This window comes from Apostichopus japonicus, chromosome 4, assembly GCF_037975245.1.
Source record: "Apostichopus japonicus isolate 1M-3 chromosome 4, ASM3797524v1, whole genome shotgun sequence".
Classification (NCBI taxonomy): domain Eukaryota; kingdom Metazoa; phylum Echinodermata; class Holothuroidea; order Aspidochirotida; family Stichopodidae; genus Apostichopus; species Apostichopus japonicus.
The window spans coordinates 11462317-11476937 of NC_092564.1; the positions used below are offsets into that span (position 1 = coordinate 11462317).

The following is a 14621-nucleotide window of genomic DNA, read 5'->3' on the forward strand; positions in this document are numbered from 1 at the left end:
CATCAGGTCTAGGGGTGCTCTCTAAGGAAAAGCGACAACTTTAAACGTGAAATGATGCATTGTGAGGCATATTTAGGCTTTAAATTAGATCTTTAATTAGGTATGAATGTAAAAGTTTGCCACATTAACTACCTTTAATCTTTTGTGTGTGGTTGAATAGAGAGGGTGTGCACCCCCACATCCTCTCTGGATCTGTTAATGTTGTGACTCCTGAATGCTGTAAAAGACTTACCTGTACATCCTTCAGAGAGTAAGATTTATCAATGTTCTCTACATGGTTGATCTGACCAGTATCTCCTCTCTCAGCAATAAACCTGAGTATCTGGTCACTGAATCCAGCAATGTATATGTCGTTTTTATGATCTTCGCTGGATTGGTTGGGAGATATGCTGTGGATGAGGACAATGAGTTAATACAATAGCTGCTTTGTCTTCTTGTTCAATACCAAGGACAGAAAGTGGAGGTTTAACATATTCTGTTACTGTAAAAGGTGGGATTCTGTACAATGTTAACTGAATTAACTGAAGATGCGTGAAGCCTGTGAACAATAATGGACTTCCCTCCCCCTCAATGAAAAATGAAATGTAGGCACACTTTTTACGTCACTTCTGTCAAAAAACCACATTTTCGTTGTTCCTTATAAATAATAAAATTATCATTAATTAATCCCTTATAGTTTGCCCTCTAGTTTGTCCTATGAGTGTGCATTCACATGTGTTCACATGTACAGTGCTGTCATCATGGTGTGTATTCACCTGTAGTTTGTTCTGTTTAGGGTGCATTAACTTGAATTTTCATATTAGTGTGCAGTAACTTCCAGAGTTTAGTCACATCAGTATGTGTTCACCAGCAGAATGTATGATAAAAGTATAGTGCATTCACATACAACGTTTATCAATGAAGTGTTCAATCCCCTGCAGAGTTCGTCGATGTGCGTTCACCTAAAGTTTGTCATAAGAGTGTGCGTTCACCTGCAGAGATTGCCATATGAGTGTGTGTTCACCCACACACTTTGCCACGTCAGTGTGCCTTCCCCTGCATTGTCAAGGATTAAGAAGTGCTACTCAATAACGATAGTCTGTCGTTCTTTGTTTCTACTTCTGTAATCAGTTTCCATATCAAATTGTAACAACAGAATAAAGAAAACCTACCCCAAGGTACTGCTCTTCAGGGCAATATTAACGAATAACATGTTTCTATTAATGATATGACGATAGGTTGAAATGCTCCTTCTCAAATCATTTGCCTCTGGTGTTTGCTTCATCCAACCATCAGACAAGATGATAAAAGTATCAATCTGGAATAAACGATACAAAAAGAGACAATCGTTTAACCAAAAGAACCCTTACAGAATAAGTTTATGTTACAGTTTGTGTAGCAATGCTGAACTTATCAAAACATGTTTGAAATAATTAAGGATAAGGCAGCTCAGTTTGCAAAGAGAAGGACAATAAGATGCCATGGACCATTGGAAGTTCAAATTTAATTAACAAAAGCAAGTCCTTTTCGAAACTTGTTTACAATTTGCCAAGTCAGCTGTTCTGTTAATAATTAGCTTTATTAAAAGGAGTAGTGAAAGTATTTTATCGAGAGATAAAATCTGCTAGAATAACAGCAATTGCAGGACAGTTTGGTAATTGGGCAGGGCTATAACAGCCTCATAATTCACTCCATAATTCTCTTTTATTTTCTGAACGCTTTCAATAATATGTTGGGGTTCCCAAGCCAATACTCACTTCTTCTCGATTCCTGATGACTTCCAGAAAGTATCTGTTCATCGTCTGGTAACTAGATTCTCCAGAAAGCATGTTCTGTGGATGTAAGATAATGCCACAGGCTTTGTCAAACAAGAGACCACTAGAATTAGAAATGCTTGATCAAAATAAGCTGCAAAGAATGGTCAGCCCCTCAGGTGTGGCAAAGAGGAAACAAAGCATATTAAATGCAAAAACAGACTGCTGGGAATCAAAACTATTACCAAGATTTTCTTTTTTAATATATTAAGAGAAGAGCTTGCATTGGTAAGTGTAAGAGCATTGAATGAGTGTCAAAGCCCCCCAAAACAGACTGCTGGGAATCAAAACAGTTTCCAAGATTTTATTGTTTTTAACCATTAAAGAGAAGAGCTTGTATTGGTAAGTGTAAGAGCATGGCATGAGTGCCAAAAGCCCTGAAACTCATCTCATGTTACAGTGCCCAAGTACTTACCAATGGCATTAGGATGACAGAGTATTTACTTAGATCAAGTTTCAAACCATGTCATGTAAAGTTACATGGAAACTAATCGGATGCACTTTGGTATAAGTGTAAACAAATGTGCAATCAGTAATAATTCTACTTACTTTGGCTAGTTCTACTACACTTTGCATGTTGTCCAAAATAGTGCCCTGTTCCAATTCGATGTCTTCATGTTTCACGGAGTCACAGAGGATAAATGAACATTCTTCACAGGAGTATTTACACATCAGACCCATTAGAGCGCCAACCTCAAGGACCTGTGAAAAATTCAGCCAAAATAAGTTCAAAAGTGGAAACAGTTCTTAATAAACATTGACCATCTGAAATTTGTTACATAATTTGTTTTTTTTAGTTATGACATTATTTGAAATATTTCAAAACCAAACATAGCCATGGAGTTATGCAAATTCAGAGAATCATTGTTGTAACAATGCTTTGACAACACTTCAGACTTGAACTTATTTGAATACTTTTTCTAACCCATCAAAATATTAAGTAGCGCCCAGAATCTTGTCGAGAATCTTGGCATGATGGCCATGAAGTGTTTTGCTCATTTTATTCACATTCCATCCATCTGATACTCAGAGTTTAGTGGTAACTTTAAATAAATGCTCTGAGGGAGGTCATACAAACGAGATGCATCAGTTTACAAGTGGAAAGAGTGAAATCAGTGTCACAAGTTTGTCAAACAATAATTTCTGTTTGTTGAGGCTAAACCAATTAGGCAATTAACAAATTGATCTCTTTCATGGAGTTACTCGTTAAAGTGATAATCACATCTTACTTTTTTGGGTTTCCCCATTCCTCTTGCACTAGTACAGGGCCCCCACATGCCCTCTGTTACACTGCATAGTATTAGAGTTCTTCCCCTGATCGGTTTCACATTGTAAGAGGTCGCTATTTTCACAGCCGTATCCAAGGCTTTCCGGAACCTCTGTAAGAGCCTAGTGTCATACTTGAAGTCACTTCTGTCAACGGAAATGCAAATCAGAAAACTATGCAAAATTCTCTACACTGCAAATGAATTGAATACCATGTACATGGGCATGTTTAACATAACAAACAAGATGGTTGCATCAGTAATGATCATATCACACATCCCAACAAGGTTTCCTTGCTGTGAACTCAAATATCTGGTCCAGTCTTGTGGCAAGTAGCCCAACCACTGAGTGACAATTAATGAATTACCATCAGATATTTACATTCAAAATTAGACTAGACCAATCATCTAACTTTTCCATGAGAGCCACGTCAGGCCTAGGATAGCTGCTGTTGACGGTCATTTTTGAAACGTATGAGCCTTTCTCAAAAGTATAAAAACATCAAATGTGCCACCAGAATCACAAACCAAGGACACAACTTTTTCAGTATTTGCTTTTCAAGTATTTGCTTTAAATTTAACAAACCTGTCATGAATGGCTTGCCATGGTTTTTAATGTGATTAAATCTTACATGACAAATCAAACGGCTTACAGTGTTACAGGTTTTTTCTTCTTCTTCCAGAATGTTTCACCTTTTCCTCCTCCTCCTCGACCCCGTCCTCTGCCTCTCCCCCTGCCACCTCTGCCTCTGAAGCCCCCCCTATTACGACCTGCATCCCCAGATTCATCTGCATTTTCCTCTTGAGCTGTAGATGAATTACCAGGATTGTATTTACAAATGACGTCTATATTACTAGGTATCAAATTGAAGATAGATAATTCAATATTTATGTTGTTGACTTTCTCCAGGTCCCATTTCATGGATCAACCTCATCAGATTTGCATCTCAGTATTAAACCAGCGTATTCTCAATTATATCAAGTAGTGTCCTTCACACAATGGAGGAAAACTATACAGAAGTTGCCAAGAACAAAAGTTTGCCTGATTACTACACATTTGATAAAACCCTCGGATAAAATTGATCGATATGATATTTAAAAGCTCTTTAATACACGTCTTTGATATTCAAGATCATAAAATGGTCAAACACTTGTGGTGAAAAATTGATAGTAATAGTAACAATTATAATAACTATAATAATAATATTAACGATAGTACACAATTCTTACATAGTGCAACACACACTAAAGTGTTGTTGTGCTGAGAAAAAGAGGACACAGTAACAAAATCTGTAACATTGATCATAGATGATGAGTGTTAGGTAATGCTTTGAAACTGGAAAACACAGATTCACCGTCTTGTTGAGGCAGACTCAAAATTTAATTTAGAATATTTTGAATGGCATAGAGAGAGAGCATATTACTCCTTCATATATCAATTTTTACAAAATATGATGGAAGCTTCATATGATCATGTTAAATTTCCATGCATATACAATCAATCACTTTGGATAGATCCTCACTCAATCAATCAAGTCTTGTGCTAAATTACAAGAACCACGACTCACTCTGAGCTCTCTTCAGATCTTCTTCCATGTCTTCAAGGACCTGGTAGGCAGAGAAGAACCGGAACGGAAACTGCTTGCTGTGGGTGACAGATCCTTCATCTGTGAGCTTCTTGACGATCCATGAGAGGTGTTTGCTACTGACTCCTGCCTTTATCACGTTTCTGAGATTGCGCAGCATGGCCATGAACGGAAGCTTCCTATGGTCTGCAGAAAGAAATGTAAAGTAGAAAGGGGGGGGGAGGGGAGGCTGTGAGAACATCATGGAATTGACTCTTTAAAGGATAAACAATTGGAATAATCTCATGATGTGGTTTTAATGTGTACATGATTACACTGTGCACAGAAATTGAATATTGTTCTCTTACAATTGTTTGACCATAAAATTGATTGTTGAATATGCGTGGAAATTTACCATCATATAAAACTACTAATATAATTTGAATGGAAAATTCCATTGATAGTTGAAACAACCTATGGTTCATGAAGAGAATATATACTTTTGCATTATCATCTCACATACAGTAAAATTAGTGTAGCAGTATTGGAGGTTATGAAGTTTGTCAAGTATCAAGTATTATACAACACCTAATTGTATTCTGGTCATTTGATTGGTCAATAGCTCGTTGATTGCATGCAAAATTTGTTCCATTCAACTCGGCTGTGCCTCGTTGAATGGAGCATTCCATCCTTCAACTCATGAAATATTTGCACTATTGCACTCATAACCATTCATTATTTGTAAACTATTGTTCAAATATACGGTAACATAATGTGCTACATATGTGCTATAAACCTTTGCACTTGTGTAGCAATGTAACCATTTTGCAAAGTACTTTGCTATGCGATACTGTATAAAGGATTGACTGCCTGTGTTTAACAGTTTTCTTAATATACCTATAAGGCTTTCCCATGTTTCAGCTTTATTTCCTTTAAGGGATACTTGAGTCTCCCAGGTTTCAGGTGTGGGTAGTTTCATACGTTTGCCAGCTCTTTCTGGTTCCCATGTGCCAGGCAGACGACTCTTGTAGAAAGATTCTAAATCCTCTGGATATCTGAATTGAAGACGAAAAACATTTTATCACAAAAGACTGAAAAGCAGCAAAAGTTTGGTGTTTGATAAAAACTTTGGCGATATGAGATTCCAAATGATTAGACTGCAGATCCTTTCGATGCCTTTCATTTGCGAACAAAGTTTGCGAGTCACTGAAAAAATCCATTTGATTTTGGCAAATTTGTCACCCATAAACCATTTTACATATAGAGTATTATTCTATGCAAAATAAAGTGCACATTTAAAGACACTAAATGTATATAAATGTATCCATCCATTTATTTGCAGTATGAATAGTAACTTTATAAACTGCATTTTAATACGATCATGACTGGAATAGTTTCAGTTTCAATGCTCCCTTTAATATTCCCAAGTCAATAACTTGGGAGAATGTCATTTTTAACTATATGATGACAAAGGTAACTGCACAAGCTCAAAATTCCCTTTGCATTTCCATTCCAAACTTCCTGATGACTGTTTAATAATCATGTTTATATTAACAATTATTGCTTCCTTTATGTTACACTGACATTTCTCATTATGTAAGCTACACTTGCTGATACAGGAAGCATAGTCACATTTGCCAGCGTGAGTGAACCTGTCATGCAATCTCAAGACCATACAGTAGTAGTTTCCCTGGACACTGCGGTCATGAGATCTACCAAACAGAGTAAGAGTTTCATAGCTGTATAAGGGATTTCCCCCCCCCCCCTCATAAGCACCTCTGTAACACAAGGTGAACTCATTATTATAAATAGCTTTAATATAACCTCTGCCCCATTGAGCCACACGATCATTATCAGATCTACCTTTTTCCAATGAGGCACATAACATGTTCAACTGGGTTGGTGATGTGCAGTTTTCGGATCAGCTCTTTAAGATTAAAGGATCTCTTCTCAACATCTTCTTTCTCTTCTTCTTCTTCTTCATCATCTTCCTCTTTATCTTCATCTCTCTGCTCATCTTCTGCTTTGTTCTTAGATTCCTCCCTATCTTTCTTCTTCTTCCCTGTCTTTTTCTTGTCCTTGTTGTATTTTCCTAAGAAAAGGAAGTAGGTGAGATGTTTCAGCTTTGTTTTAAAATTTACTCTAGTTTAGTCTGAATGTAACAGTGGTACAAACATATAAACATTATCTTCTTTGTGAATTCTTCATGCATACAATCTTACGATCAATCGGACATACTGCGATGTCGTGCAAAGGACTAATTTAATTCAGATGAGATTCCATTTCCGTTGACTGTAACATTTCTTTCAATCCATATTAGAGCTTCACTATCCTAAAATGAATGCTTACCGAGTTGATATTTATCAAAATCAGGGAACTTTGAGGTCATGACCTTTCTCAGAGCAGCAGGAAGGGCACCAAAGCTCATGGAGGCATCGTGAAAAGTCTGTTCAAAATAAAGGAAAAAGAAAAGGTTGTGATTTACAATAAACAGCACCTTGTCCAATTGTACACGAAAGAGTCAAAACCACCAGAAATTAGCTCTGTTGTCCAAAATATTTTTTTTCTTTGCTGACATTAAGATTGTCATCACAACTGCTAGCTAAATCCAACTCCAAAAGCCCATACATACCAAATATATTTCAGCAACTTCAATCCAGTCGGACGGAATTGCGATGGACTTTTGGAAATATTTTTTCAGAAAAGGTCGGCATTGGGTGGTGAAAGCAGCTGCTGCCAGGAGAAAGTTTGCAGTGGTCCTGATGTTGAGTTCCTTTCTGGTATACAATGCTACCTACATAACAAAAGAAAAGAAAAGGTGGATAAAAATAATGATATGAAACGAAAATCATAGCAATTTCATACTCAACCTATTTTAACCATCTAACAAACTTCTACAAAATATCGCATCTTCTACTAATAGTAAATGACTCTGGCTTTAGAGGAGATGGTGAAATAGTTTGTGATACTGAGTGTGAATGTAACACTGAAATAATGTTGTCCCTGGTCAAGATTCACTACTTTGAAATGAGCACTGCAAGATATAAATGTCAATTCCATTGCACACTGAAGGACTAAAACTACTATTTATCAGTTGCTATGTTTCTTGAAATTACCAGCTTTTTCAGAGATTTCTGTCCAGTTTTGTAAAAATTGTTAGTTGCACCATTTTATTCTTCTCATCATCATCTTAAAAAGTCCCCATAATTGTTTCCTAAATATTTTAAACATTCTTCTACTCTTGGTATGAATCTTCTGGCAAGCTCAAGTCATACTACAGACCTTACTCTATTGTAATTTAAGGGGAAAATATGGGGGAAATTTACTAGAGTGTGCATCTACTTCTCAATGACAACAAATTAACCACGTACTTCCTAGTAAATTACATTTCTCCTTATGCAGGATATGAAAACAATGAAAAGAACGAACGAACCAGGATCACCTGAGCATGTGGTTTTTCAAACTCAGAATAATCATCTGGTTCAACCGGTTGTCGTAAATTGCACAAAATGGTGCAACACAAACATTTGCTACTACCACAGCATATCTTGCACCATCCATGAAAATGGGTCAAAAGTGTTTGATAATATTTCTTCTGATGACCTGCCTGATCAAGCTTACAATTTCCATTGTCTGCATGGCAAGGTCAAATTATAATTTGAATTGGTGAAACAACCAAGTTTTAAATGTTTTGGACAAGAAGGCAACCCCTAAAATCCTGTTATATACAGTACCATACCTTTAGCTCAAAGCAGAAGAGACAGGTTAAGAATTAGGGTACAGTAATAAATTAAGGCTATTCTTATTTAACCAGATATTACTATTTGTACCAGTCTATCTGTTCAACCTACTGAGAGTACATCACTCATCAGCATTTGTAGCATTTTCTATTGAAAATCCTCACTTATAGAAATTTACGAAAATCCAAACATTTGTCAGTTTTCACTTTGGATTTTCGTTTGTTGAACTGATCCTATCAAACGGAGAATCTGTTTTAATCTGTTCACCTGTTTTTCACCCAATGGTGATCAAGCACTGTTTGGATTAATTGGAATTGTTGGAGAATATGAAGATCCAATGGTTGTCAATTTGGGAAAGGTCATCCCACTCAGCAGCAGCTGGTTAGCATATTACTACAATAGGTGTAATATAAATAAAGCATTGCTCAGAATACTGCCATGCAGTATTACACTAATGGCCAATCAACAAACGCACTAGTTCGTGCGGGCTATACCATACCTTGAGTAGAAATTTGGGATTCGAGATCTTCCAAACAGAGCTGGTTAGCATATTACTACAATAGGTGTAATATAAATGAAGCATCACTCAGAATACTGCCATGCAGTCTAATAACAAGTCTATTGGCCAATCAACAAATACCATACCTTGAGTAGAAATTCGGGGTCAAACTGTACAACTTCTTCAAAAGCAGCAGATATTGCCTTCCTGTTTGCATTTGTTGGATCGTGAAAGTCTGCTTGACCAATCAGAGATGCACTCACTGAGTTGATGAAATCTTGCTGCAAATTTGAGATAACAGATAAAACTTAATTACGGTTACAAGAAGAATAATTTCACAACAGATCTCTATTAAAATACAACCATACTGTATCTTACAAGTTTAGTAATGAAACTTCTACCTGAATTTTCTCTTCAAGATCTGTATCAGAATACATACATTCTACTACATAGTTTAAACTCACCTTCTTCCTTTGAAATACCAGCTTTGATTCAAACTCTAATTTCTCTTCCTCCTCTTGAAAACGGAGCTTGCCAAAACTATCAATATCTGCTGATTCAATTTCTTCCTCGGTCTCCATGGTGAAGTCATACTCTGGAAAGGCAAAGTCTGAGGATATAGTTCTCTCCCAGACTGGCATCTCCTCAATAACATCTTGTTTCTGGAGGTTACTGCCAAGATAGCTGGACGAATAACTCCCCCCGGAGACTGCTAGCTTGTGCTGCTGTTGGTGAGGGTCAACAAGACCATGTTGAAATTTCTTAGTATCATTCGATATAAGTCTCTTCTTGGCCGAACTTGTCTTCTGACTCAAAAGGTTACTACTCAACTGCAATGTGTACCCACTGAGGCTTTCTACCGAACTTGAAGGAGAAAACTTTTGGGTTGGTTTTCGTTTTAATGAAGTTAATGACGGACCAAGAAGAAGAGACTTTGAACCTTTGCCACTATCAGAAGTCTTTCTTATGGAGGATTTCTGACCTGTTGAATTTGTTTTCTTTTCACACAAAAGAGTTGGTTGATATTCCTTGAGTAACTTGTTTTCTGTAGTGGTCTTCTCTTTCCCATGTATCATACTAGATGGTGATGACAGCAAGGATGACCTCAGAAGTGGGTTGGAGAGGTCTCTGCTCCTCAAATCCATTTTGGATGTATCTCAAGATTTTCCCTGAATATGGAAAATTACAAATAGAATGTACAATATTAGTGTTCAAACGATTATGCATAACAGAAAATACCGATTACTGATTATTTTTTTCATAATCGAGTCCGATTCTGATTATTTGAAAATGAGAAAATATCCCGTTTATACGAAATTGGCAATAAAGTTTGACAGAAACAGTTATTGTTGTGATTTTCCCCTGTTTCCTTTTGCTTTGTTGTAATACAAGGCTCTAAGGTATCCTTTTGTATGTACCAAATTACCTCTGTTTTTCCTGTCTAGACTCTTAAACTCGTCCATCAAGCTTATGGATTTGAATTATGGGTGTTTTAATAAAAAAGATAACTTGGCCAAAAAAAGTGTAGGCCCGGGCCTACAGTGCTACATACTGGCTACGCCCCTGATAGTTCTAAATTAGGATTAGATCTCTTACTGAAATATCGCTGACCTAATAAGGTGATCAAGAGTACAAGTTTTATGTAGAAAAAGGGCACATTTTTATCCTGAGGAAAAGTGGGGGGGCACTTGCCCCCTGTGCCCCCCGGTTCCGCCGCCCTTGAAGGTACATGTACAGAGTAGTCTTACTTTTCAACTTCTGATACTTGTAGATACAAAGATAGTCCAGAAATGTCTTTGATACAACTGTAGCTAGTAAATGTTTAAGTTAGCCTAATAAGAGAAGGCGAGAGCTATCAGACGATTGCCATCTGATGCAAATTTCTCAAGTGTTTTCTCAACTGAAATATTATCTGCGTAAACGGGTTCTTAACTACATGTTAAAAAACTGACAAGATCTGATCCTATAGTCTTTTTCGGGGGGTAGAGTGTTGAATGAAACTATCGTGCTACATACTGGCTACGCCCTGATCATATGATATCAGTATCAGCAGATTTTGTTTCCTGTTTAAATTCTTTTACATGTTCTTTTACATAATATATCAGAAAGACAAACATAGTGCTCTTTTACAAGTTTTCCAGTAGGATGATTCTTGTTTATTGTCCAATGTCTGGACTTTAATACATTTGACGAACTTAACTGATGGACTATATAAACTTGAATATTTTGTAATACAGCCAGATATGCAGTGGCCTAAAAACAAATATCGTTATCGCAGTGTATTAGCAGTGTAATAATTATTTATAGGAAGTGCGTGTCACGTACGATTGCTAGCTTAGCTTCATAACATGCTGTTCGTGCAACAACTTAGGACGACTCATTGCACGAACGTTGTCGACGTTGTTGTGCATACAGTTCGTGACATTCCATAGAGTGCGGTTAGGTAGGCAATATGTATTTTATAACGCAGTGGCCAACTGTAGGCTTGTAATTGGCTATATTTAAGCTAAATTTAGCTAATTGCATCTGCCAAACTAAGTAAGTAGTTGAATCAGTAGGCGTGAATGTTACTACGATTACAATCGAGTTAACGGAGCTGACGAGTATTCAAGATCAAAAGAGCACTGACAAAATACCATGCTAAAAAAAGACAGTTTAAAAAAAAAAAAAATATCGACACTGAAAGGGGGGGAGCGGTCGCTCCCCCTGCTCCCCCCTGGCTACGTCCCTGATGTGGTCGGAGATTTGTGGGGATTTTAGGTTTTTTTCGCTGGTACTGAAATTGCTTTGTGGAGGCCGTAATTTGCCACGGGACTTCCCGGTGATTGTGTGGGATTTGATGATTTGATGCGGGATGTGAGAACTGTTTGCGCTATTCGCGCTGCAACTGCAATTCCTAGCTAAAGCAAACACATGTCACAATTAATTTTACACAGACACCTGATATAACGAGGGCGATTTTCTTTTATTTCTTTTTTTCTTTTTCGCACTCGTAATTGTGCTTTAGGAGGGCTTTTTTGCACTTGCGAGGGCGAATCGCCCGTCGTCTCCGCTTATTTCCAACCCTGTCCAGCACATTCATTAATTCGCGGGATTGGTATTGCTGCCATGCTTACTGTGCTTAATATGAAGTCACTAACCACTAACCACCCTTGAAGGTACATGTACAGAGTAGTCTTACTTTTCAACTTCTGATACTTGTAGATACAAAGATAGTCCAGAAATGTCTTTGATACAACTGTAGCTAGTAAATGTTTAAGTTAGCCTAATAAGAGAAGGCGAGAGCTATCAGACGATTGCCATCTGATGCAAATTTCTCAAGTGTTTTCTCAACTGAAATATTATCTGCGTAAACGGGTTCTTAACTACATGTTAAAAAACTGACAAGATCTGATCCTATAGTCTTTTTCGGGGGGTAGAGTGTTGAATGAAACTATCGTGCTACATACTGGCTACGCCCTGATCATATGATATCAGTATCAGCAGATTTTGTTTCCTGTTTAAATTCTTTTACATGTTCTTTTACATAATATATCAGAAAGACAAACATAGTGCTCTTTTACAAGTTTTCCAGTAGGATGATTCTTGTTTATTGTCCAATGTCTGGACTTTAATACATTTGACGAACTTAACTGATGGACTATATAAACTTGAATATTTTGTAATACAGCCAGATATGCAGTGGCCTAAAAACAAATATCGTTATCGCAGTGTATTAGCAGTGTAATAATTATTTATAGGAAGTGCGTGTCACGTACGATTGCTAGCTTAGCTTCATAACATGCTGTTCGTGCAACAACTTAGGACGACTCATTGCACGAACGTTGTCGACGTTGTTGTGCATACAGTTCGTGACATTCCATAGAGTGCGGTTAGGTAGGCAATATGTATTTTATAACGCAGTGGCCAACTGTAGGCTTGTAATTGGCTATATTTAAGCTAAATTTAGCTAATTGCATCTGCCAAACTAAGTAAGTAGTTGAATCAGTAGGCGTGAATGTTACTACGATTACAATCGAGTTAACGGAGCTGACGAGTATTCAAGATCAAAAGAGCACTGACAAAATACCATGCTAAAAAAAGACAGTTTAAAAAAAAAAAAAATATCGACACTGAAAGGGGGGGAGCGGTCGCTCCCCCTGCTCCCCCCTGGCTACGTCCCTGATGTGGTCGGAGATTTGTGGGGATTTTAGGTTTTTTTCGCTGGTACTGAAATTGCTTTGTGGAGGCCGTAATTTGCCACGGGACTTCCCGGTGATTGTGTGGGATTTGATGATTTGATGCGGGATGTGAGAACTGTTTGCGCTATTCGCGCTGCAACTGCAATTCCTAGCTAAAGCAAACACATGTCACAATTAATTTTACACAGACACCTGATATAACGAGGGCGATTTTCTTTTATTTCTTTTTTTCTTTTTCGCACTCGTAATTGTGCTTTAGGAGGGCTTTTTTGCACTTGCGAGGGCGAATCGCCCGTCGTCTCCGCTTATTTCCAACCCTGTCCAGCACATTCATTAATTCGCGGGATTGGTATTGCTGCCATGCTTACTGTGCTTAATATGAAGTCACTAACCACGAGGGAAGCAAAATCGGCGACCCTGGCAGCCTAATTTGATAAAATAACATTGTGAAAGACGTATAGAGGGTGTCTTTATTATAATATTTCGTAGTTAAAGAACAAACCTTATACATCAGTTGATATTTTCAACTTCCACATGTTTTTGAATGATGATATTTTCACCTTCCATATGTTTTTGAATAATCGGTATGACATAACTGGTATTCCACGTAATTTTTACCGATTCTGATTATGTTCCGATTATGCAATAATCTTACCGATTCCGATTAGGTTAATCGTTTGAACACTATACAATATATACATAGAATTAGGTGAACATTATATATATTAGAGCCTTTGAAAATAAAATGAAAATGACATAAAATGAACTAGGCAGAATTTACTCATATCAAAACTAGTAGTTAGTTAATTAACAACTAGCACAAGGTTAGGCTAGACCTACTTGCAGCATACCTCTGCAATGACATCTTGTTTTTCAGAATGCTGATAGGCCTACTGAAATTTTACACACCTACCTGTACAATGTTACAGAATGACTCCAGAATATTTTGTAGGTAGCCTATTAAATCAAATAGGCCTACATGTTTTCAAACACAATTATTTAATGACATCCCTCGTTATGTAGATGAATCCCCTCACCATGGGTAGCTTGGAATGGAAATTAGCTTGTTGATCTGTAGTACACTGTATAAGTATACAGCTTGCCTTGGTGGATTCGGGTGTACAGTGTAGCTTAAATACACAATTACACGTACAGTACATAAGATTAGGCCTAGGCTGGGTAAACATGCACGAACTCACATATCAGTCACCATGTTTAAAGTAATGATTAATCTATTATCTGAATTAAATATATTCGATTGCAATACCTGTCGAATTATGTTAGTTAACAGCTTCAGTTTGCATCAGTAGCTTTGTAAAGGCGTCTTACAATGAATTCGCCCACAACGTTCCGTTCCGGGGCCCAAACACACACTGCACAGGTATGCGGTTGCCATGATAATGTGCAATACCATGGTGTCTGAAAAGAAGTACGATTGCGACATTCCCTGCAATCATCAGGGAGGATATCCGATCACGGATCAGTCTCTGGTTTAGTAGGGAGGGGTACTTCCCTGGTATTCATTACCCAGTGGCGTAGCCAGGAACTTTTCAGTGGGGAGGGGGCGCTGGGGGCTTG

General features: G+C 37.5%; 1 protein-coding gene across 2 annotated transcripts in view; it reads right to left on the minus strand.

Annotated features, from left to right (window-relative positions):
• LOC139966441 (telomerase protein component 1-like) overlaps positions 1 to 14465 on the minus strand; it is a 41780-nt gene extending 27315 nt beyond the window's left edge. Inside the window, exons 1-14 of one of the 2 annotated variants that reach the window (XM_071969433.1) lie at positions 14311 to 14465; positions 9327 to 10031; positions 9009 to 9143; positions 7256 to 7417; positions 6973 to 7069; positions 6487 to 6715; positions 5521 to 5678; positions 4627 to 4830; positions 3712 to 3865; positions 3023 to 3206; positions 2343 to 2495; positions 1737 to 1811; positions 1152 to 1297; positions 233 to 389 (exon numbers count right to left, since the gene is read on the minus strand). In XM_071969433.1, the coding sequence (XP_071825534.1) occupies positions 233 to 389; positions 1152 to 1297; positions 1737 to 1811; positions 2343 to 2495; positions 3023 to 3206; positions 3712 to 3865; positions 4627 to 4830; positions 5521 to 5678; positions 6487 to 6715; positions 6973 to 7069; positions 7256 to 7417; positions 9009 to 9143; positions 9327 to 10007 (2535 nt within the window). In that variant the 5' untranslated portion in view covers positions 10008 to 10031; positions 14311 to 14465. Of the gene's footprint in view, positions 1 to 232; positions 390 to 1151; positions 1298 to 1736; positions 1812 to 2342; positions 2496 to 3022; positions 3207 to 3711; positions 3866 to 4626; positions 4831 to 5520; positions 5679 to 6486; positions 6716 to 6972; positions 7070 to 7255; positions 7418 to 9008; positions 9144 to 9326; positions 10032 to 13956; positions 14149 to 14310 lie in introns of those variants that run through there. The other variant, XM_071969434.1, reaches the window with a different exon arrangement.
• Between the last annotated feature and the right edge of the window lie 156 nt (positions 14466 to 14621).